This window comes from Aplysia californica, unplaced genomic scaffold (genome assembly GCF_000002075.1).
Source record: "Aplysia californica isolate F4 #8 unplaced genomic scaffold, AplCal3.0 scaffold00443, whole genome shotgun sequence".
Classification (NCBI taxonomy): Eukaryota; Metazoa; Mollusca; class Gastropoda; order Aplysiida; family Aplysiidae; genus Aplysia; species Aplysia californica.
The window spans coordinates 44,060-52,083 of NW_004797713.1; the positions used below are offsets into that span (position 1 = coordinate 44,060).

An 8,024-nucleotide genomic window follows, 5' to 3' on the forward strand; every position below is an offset into this window, starting at 1 on the left:
CATTTAATTGAATAAAATCTGTTTCTCATCTACTTCTCCCTAGCTATGACTACTGAGTGTTGACCGATCTTTTTCTCCCTTTCCTTAGAAAACCAGCTGTTCCAGTTCTTTGTGCGTGCGGCAGATGGTGGTGAGCCCTCCCTGGAGAGTCACATCCCTGTGGAGATTTTGGTCATGGGACGGAACGACTCACCGCCAAAGTTCTTGGAGTCTCGCAGACTCTTCTTTGTGGATGAGGATGAGCAGGTCTGTTTGTGTGTTACTAATAACTGTCACAAATGATGTCCGTTCTGGGAGGAAATGTTATGAAACAAATGTGTACTTTAAGAAAATTTGATTAAACATTTGTCTGAGGAAGTCCTAGTTTTATTTCTTATTTGCATTTTCCACAGTGTGTTTCCTGTTTTGGCTCCTTTTGGTTAGAGACTGCATTGTTCTTATCCTAGTTTTATCCGTGTGTCAACTTGTTTTTCCCATGTACCTTGATTCTGTATGCTATTGATATGCTTCTTTTTCACTCTGACGAGCAAGCTGCTCGAGTGTTTGTAAATTAGGTATTTAGTTTAGCTTCTTTTTCACTCTGACGAGCAAGCTGCTCGAGTGTTTGTAAATTAGGTATTTAGTTTAGCTTCTTTTTCACTCTGACGAGCAAGCTGCTAGAGTGTTTGTAAATTAGGTATTTTGTTTAGCTTCTTTTTCACCCACAACTTCAAGCTCAAATTTTATTATTATTTCTTCTCTTCCCCAGGTTGGAGCAATCATTGCCACAATCAAGGCTCGCAGCTCTGGGCCAGTAGTCTACAGCATTGTACAAGGTTTCACTCCAAGTGCCAATAAACCAGCCATCTTTACCGTGGATTCTTTGGGTCGTTTGCGACTGATGCGACGTCTTGACTGGGAGACAACTCCATCATACAGACTGTTTGTCCGGGCTCAGAGTCGAACTTCACCAGCTTTGGTGGATCACATGGAAATTGGAATTGAGGTGAGGTCCTTTGAAAATTACCTTCCGAAATCCTTTTTAGGAGATTAATTTTTACTAGTACAGAAACTAAAGGAAACTTCTTTTATTTTGAAATACTGGTTTGGATTTATTGGTGGATATTCTGAGACAGGTCTCAAAGACAGGGCTCCAAGGGTTAATTCTTCCAACGATTTTTTTTCTGTGGATATTCTGAGCTGCAGTCAATTTTTCTCTCTCTCTGTTTTTTCCTTCCAGGTGCGTGATGTGAACGACAACCCACCATTCTTCGCCTGCACACCATACCAAGCGACAGTATCCGAGAGTGCCAAGTCTCAACATCAGATCATACAACTCCAAGCGTCCGATCGTGACCTTCAGACCAACCCGCTCAAGTTCACCTTCGGCCCCGGTATGCAGGCAATGGCCAGCATCTTTTCCATCGATGCTAAGAGTGGATGGATTATGCTGCTGACCAAACTAGACCGCGAGACCCAGTCCCAGTACAACTTGACCGTCGTAGTGTCAGACAGTCCGTCGTCCTCGCTGCGTAAGTCTGGTCAGTATCCGTCACTGACCACGACTACCAGCGTTCTCATCACTGTCACAGACTGCAATGACAACCCACCGGCGTTTGAAAAACAGAACTACCCCACTGCGGTCAATGAGGGAGCACTACCAGGCACGGTGCTCATTACACTGGACACGACGGATGCCGACTCAGGACCCAACTCTGACGTGACTTATTACATCACAGAGGGAGATCAGCTGGGGAGGTTTGAGGTGAGGAAATTTTTAGATGGTTCAAGGTCTGTTGTTGTGGGGTTAATAAACTGCCAGCTGGGAAGAGTAAACTGTAACATGCTTCCTTCATTGCTTGTAGCCGTAACTGCTGATGCAAAGCCTGTTATCACTGTCCTTTCCTATTAATAACTCCTTCGATTATGATCAGTGCATTAAGATTGAGAAGTATCAGCAAAAAGTTTGTCTTAAATTTTACTTTCCCACCCATCTACACATAATGTGGGTTGATTATTTTAGCAATTACTTTTGATTTCTCTTCTCATTTTCTGCATTCTCTGTTCAGATTAATTCCCTTCTCCTTACATTTCCATATTTTCTGTGTGGATTCATTAATTTCTAATGACGTCATTGTATATTCTCCTGCTCAGATTCACAGTACAGGAGAGCTGTTTGTCAACAAGCCCCTGGACAGAGAGACCAAAGCTCAGTACAGACTACGTGTGGCAGCCACAGATGGAGCTTATGTCACTTTTACCACAGTCACTGTTGATGTTCTCGATGACAATGACAACGCTCCAGTCTGTGATCAGGTATGGCAGAAATTTTATGTACGGCACCTATTTTCAAACAGCAAAAAGACTCTTGTGAAGACTAGAGAAAAAAGCAAGCTTGAAAATGGAAAAGTTTTGTTTAAATGATGATAAAAATTGATTGTTTTGAAACTAGATAAGTCATTTGTTCTCTTCTCAGGCTGTCTGTCTGTCTTGCTTTTTCCCAGCGCTACATGACTGTTATTATGTCACAATGTGTTTCTCTTTATTCAAGGTCAAAACTCAGACAGAACTTTGGTCATAAGGTAGCAACAACTTGTCTAATTTACTCACTTTACTAAGCCAACTCATGTCATGAAGTTGCACAAATTCATTAATTCTAATTTCTCTCCTCAGCCGATTCATCAAGTGGTTCAGAATGAAGACATCATCAAAGGCACTCCCATTGCTCATGTGAGAGCATCAGACGCGGACGCCCCAAGCACAGTCAACTCTCGGGTCTCTTACAGCCTCACAGGAGAGGGAGCTGACCACTTCCTTATTGACAAAGAGACTGGTAAGTGTACTCAGAGGTCAAGGTAGGCTCTGCCGAGGTCACTGCACAACCCCAAAAATACAAAGTTCTATTTTTCATTTTTGGCCATTTTGAGATACAAAGACCATGAGGTCAGAAAGAATTATCAGAGTCGTTATCAAGATATTCAAAAAATTTAATTCGAAAAAGCTTGACATATTGTGAGACTGAAAAGATTTTGAAATCAAATTTCTTAAAACTACATAATAGGCAGATAGAACTTTGTAATCCAGAGGTAGCGACAGACATGGTAAATTTACTCGGAGGTTAGGGTGGCCTTTCTTGATTCAGTGAGTGTGAGCATGACTACTTTACCCTTCAATTCCAGAGTGTACTGTTGTGTATATCTATCAGTCGACACAAAGAAGATCAGGTTCACAGGTCCTGTAGGCCCAGGGTGATAGGGCTCATAGGACTGACTAATATGATCACTGGTGGATGTGTTGTATTTGGACCTCAGGGATTTACCGGGATACAGAGGTAAATGGGGGAACTTCATTAGTCAATGACTTTGGTTGATTAATTTTGACAGGAAACAAAGACAAGGATTCTCACTGAAGCTTTTAAAAAAGCTATGTCACAGTAAGAAGTTTATAAAGGTGTCTATAAATATCATCATTGCCACTTTTACCCTGGATCAGGGTATAGGCCAAGAATAAACTTTTTCCAATCTTTCCCTATTCTGGACTAGCCTGTTGATACTATTCCATGTCTTCCCACTTTTCTGCTCCTTAAACATAGGTCTGTAGAATTCCTTTGTCACATGTGATATGCCATGTTACTACCAATAACACAACACAAGTATCTCTCCTATAAATGCATAACTCAATCAGTGACAGTGGGTGGTTGGTGGGTACTCTGGTGTGGTTTGCTCCTTCTTTCCTATCAAACATCTATTGTCCTTATCTCTCCTCCTTCTTTATGTGTATGTTACTCTTGTAACACATCTATTCTTCGGCACTTAAATGACCTTATTGTTTTGCAAGTGCTGTAAAACTCTTACTAAAACTAAGCCAGTGACACAGTGCAGCTATCTTTTATATAAATACATGACTCAACTTCTCTATCTCACAGGCCTGATCCGTACAGCAAAACTTCTGGACAGAGAGACACAGCCGGAGTTTGAGCTGACTGCTGTGGCCCGTGATGGGGGCGGGCTGAGCTGTACGACTCTCGTACTTATCTACCTGAAGGATGTCAACGACAATGCGCCAACCTTCACTCAGGGCACACTGCGCAAGTTATACAGCATACACGAGGACGCAGAAATACACACACTGCTGACACGCCTTGTGGCCATTGACGCAGATACAGGTGAGAACGGGTGTTATGCAGAATTATGTGATACATTGAGGGATCACAGACATCTTTTTTCTTTTGGGGGGGGGGGGGGTTGTATGATGCTCCTATATAGAAGTCAGTTCTGGTTACAAAATGAAAACATACAACCAAATGAACTAACAAAAATATGAAAAGTAAAAATTTTTCTCCTTTATCGACTTGCAGGTATCAACAGTCAGATCCGGTATCGCCTGGCCCGAGACAGTATCAACACATTCAGCATCCACCCAGACAGTGGCATTGTCAGCCTCATTGCCGCACTAGACCGGGAGAGGAACCCAAGCTACAACCTCACTGTTGTAGCATATAATCCGGTGAGTACTGGGTTTGGACTTTATTGTTGCAGTGTGTAATCTTATGAGTATTGGGTTCAAACCTCTCTGCAGTAGTATATTATCCTGTGAGTGTAGGGGGATTCTTCATGAGTTTTTTAACTTCTTGTTTGTGACCTTGGATAAGGTTTTGTAAGCATTTACATTTTTCTTCAGGTTCGTCATTTATCTTTCATTATCCTTTCTGAAATGGTCCCACTGGGCAAAATTTAAGATATCAGAACATATATAATTATGAATAAGATGACTTGACTTTTGAAAAATATGACAGCGTTGTAAGCCTTATTTTGAATTATTTTGTGACACGTTTTAATTTTTATTAAGTAACCTTTATCATTCAAGTGTTAAACTTCTATTGTTCATGTGGTCAACCTTTATTGTGACTATGTTGAGCCTTCATCACCCATGTGTTAAACATTTATCGTTCACATGTTAACCCTTCATCACTGATATTTTTTTGTGTTGACAGATCTCTCCTGACCTCTCCACGGAAGCGACCATTATGGTGACCGTCCTGGACGTCAATGACAACCCACCAGAATTCCAACACTCTAGCTACTACGCCACAATCCAGGAGTCGGCCAATGTGGGCACACCCATCATCAAAATCACTGCCACCAGTCTGGACATCGGCATCAATGCTGACATCACCTACTCCATTGCCGCCGGCAACGAGCAGGGGAAATTCTCCATTGACCCAAACAAAGGTGGGTGACCTCTGACCCTTAATTAGCCTGATGGAAAAATTGTCATTGTAATGTTTATGCATTACACCCACTTCTACTCTGTTTAGATGATTTAAAGGGTGGGCTGCTTCAACCTTGCCTGTCAGGTATAGTCACTGCAGACAGACGGAGATATAAATACTTCCCCATGCAATAAGTGAACTCACATCTTCTGCGTGCACCGATAGAGAGCCTAATCGTTACACTGCAAGATATAATGCATCTATATTATGAGAAATGAGTGTATAATGAATGTGAAATTAAATCTTAAAATGTAAGATAAACTGTGAATTCCTCTGACTGTATAGTATGAATAAAACATTGTACATTGCGTAATATGTTTTGACTGCAAAACAGGAAGCATAACATTGTCTTGCTTAATGTTTGCCTTAAAAAAAAAAGATGCAAATGAGATCCGTCAGTTGTTTATGTGTTCTGATGTAGAGGGCCATTGCTTTTATTAGAAAATTGGTTTAGAGAAAAAGATTTAAGTTTGCAAAGTTTGTATATTGTATATGTGTTCTTTTAGAATTGTTAATAAGTAGGAGATTTTATTAAAACTTATTCACAGACTTATTTCTATAAATGTCTGTCCATCTTTTCAATCACTATTGAGGAAGGGTAAGGTTAAGAAATAGATTCAGTATTTGGAACCGACACGACCAAATTGTGTTGATAACACCTTGACAACTTTTTTGAACTAACCAACAAATCTTGTTGTTTCACTTTTCCAGGTGTCCTTGTGGTCACTGAACCTCTTGACCATGAGCTGGCCCGAGAATATTTCATCACGGTACTGGCCACTGACCGAGGCACGCCTCCACTTACCAACACAGCCATCGTCAGTATCAACATCACAGACGTCAACGACAACCCCCCACGGTTCAGCCAGGATGCTTACACCGTCCATGTGAAGGAGAATGTGCATGAGGGGACAGAGATCTTTAAAGTAAGTTTCGGCTTAATGGTTGTAATACAGTTGAACTTGCCCTAACGGCCACCCGAAAATATGTATTCTATCTCATTCTGTATATTTGAACATTTATCACGCCTTTCTTTTCATTCCTCCTGTATAGGCCAATCACCCACACATCTGGTCACTTCTTACTTCCTCCCTTGTATTTTTTATACATTGTAGTTACACTTTTCAAGTCGTTCACCTGTCTAAAACAACCACTTTTCTCTTCAATACTGGATGGGCATATATCTTGGACGATTTTGAGTGTAATTGTAAATGTTTCTCCAATCGACGCAATTAATGTTGTGTAGGGGGCAGGTTGTTTCAACACTGCCTGTGAGGGCCAACCTGAGCTGAGTGGGACACAGTATCCCAGTAATGTTATTATTATTATATTATTATAATTATTATTACTATTATTATTATCAGATAAGAGAAACTTTGACCAAAAAAAACTTCCTCACTCTAGAATAGAATTCACATCTTCTGCAAGCATCATGCAATCCGATTTATGTCAACGAAACTGAAGAGATTTTCTCCTCTGCTGCTTATTTCTATATTGTTGAAAAAATATATTCCACTATCTCATTCTGTGTATTTGAACATGCATTCATCCCGTCTTTCTTTTCATTCCTCCTATCATACCACCCGTCAGGTGATGGCGACAGACAGCGACAGTCTTGCCAATGCTCAGATCACCTACAGCATCATCAGCGGAAACACCAACAACCACTTCATCATCGACCCCAGGGACGGGATCTTGCAGGTCAACGCTCACCTGGACAGAGAGGAGGTCAGTCGGGGACTTTTTTTCTTTGCTACCTTGTCGGGGGAGGAATAAATTATATCTGTACAATAGGGATGATTTTAGAAAAATATAATTTCTTTTTTTTTAAGCTGAATAAATCAAAATTACAACAATCAAAATTATCAGAAAACAACTCTTTTAGATACAGTAATGATTATTAAAAAATATAGTCTGTCAATACAATTGCAATTAAAAAGACATAACATTTCAGTATAATAATGATAATAAAATGCACAATATCTAGATATAATAATAATAATAATAATAATAATAATAATAATAATAAACAATTATCATTATAATTCTTAACTGTTTTGTTTTTGGATTATTATCTTATTTTATCATTTCCTCTCGCCTTTCTCTCATTCATCTTGTTTTATTCTCTCCTTAACTTTCTTTAATCTTATCTTTTTCTTATCTTTTCTTATGTTCTCCTTGTCTTTCTCTCATTTTATATTATTTTTATGTTACCTTTCTCTCGTCTTATCTTATCCTCTTCTCATATTCCTGTCATATTATCTTATTCTTATGTTATCTTTTTCTCACTTTTTCTCACCTTATCTTATCTTATTATCATTTTTCTTATTCTTTCTTTATCCTTTTTTCGTCTTATTTTTTTTTCTCCTTATCTTTCCCTCATCTCATCTTATTCTCATCTCATCTTTATCTTCATCTTATTCTTATCTTATCCTTTATTTTTCATCGATCTTATTCTCCATGTAGACGGCCACGTACTCCCTCCTGATAGAGGCACACGACTCCGGCCTGCCCATGCTGCTGAGTTCGGCTGTGGTCAGCGTGGTGGTGGATGACGTCAATGATAACCCCCCAAGGTTCCTGCAAGACTCCTACCAGGGACTTGTGCAGGTCAGTAGGCTTCTTTGTGTGTATTCTTTCTTGTGATGTTGACTAGGATGGAAAGATGGATGACGGGCACTCCCTGTCTGCCTGTCTGTCTGTCTGTCTGTCTGTCTGTCTGTCTGTCTGTCTGTCTGTCTGTCTCTCTCTCTCTGTCTCTCTGCCTCTCTCT

The 8,024-nt window shown here is 40.0% G+C and overlaps 1 protein-coding gene across 1 annotated transcript in view; it reads left to right on the forward strand.

Annotated features, from left to right (window-relative positions):
* LOC100533515 (cadherin-like protein cad2) overlaps window positions 1–8,024 on the forward strand; it is a gene marked incomplete at its 5' end in the record, with an annotated part of 55,967 nt that overhangs the window by 16,935 nt on the left and 31,008 nt on the right. Inside the window, 12 exon segments of the mRNA XM_013086200.2 lie at window positions 784–830; window positions 832–985; window positions 1,220–1,744; window positions 2,134–2,290; window positions 2,649–2,693; window positions 2,696–2,812; window positions 3,905–4,144; window positions 4,337–4,485; window positions 4,973–5,210; window positions 5,963–6,177; window positions 6,842–6,979; window positions 7,718–7,861. Coding sequence (XP_012941654.1) covers window positions 784–830; window positions 832–985; window positions 1,220–1,744; window positions 2,134–2,290; window positions 2,649–2,693; window positions 2,696–2,812; window positions 3,905–4,144; window positions 4,337–4,485; window positions 4,973–5,210; window positions 5,963–6,177; window positions 6,842–6,979; window positions 7,718–7,861 — 2,169 coding nt within the window.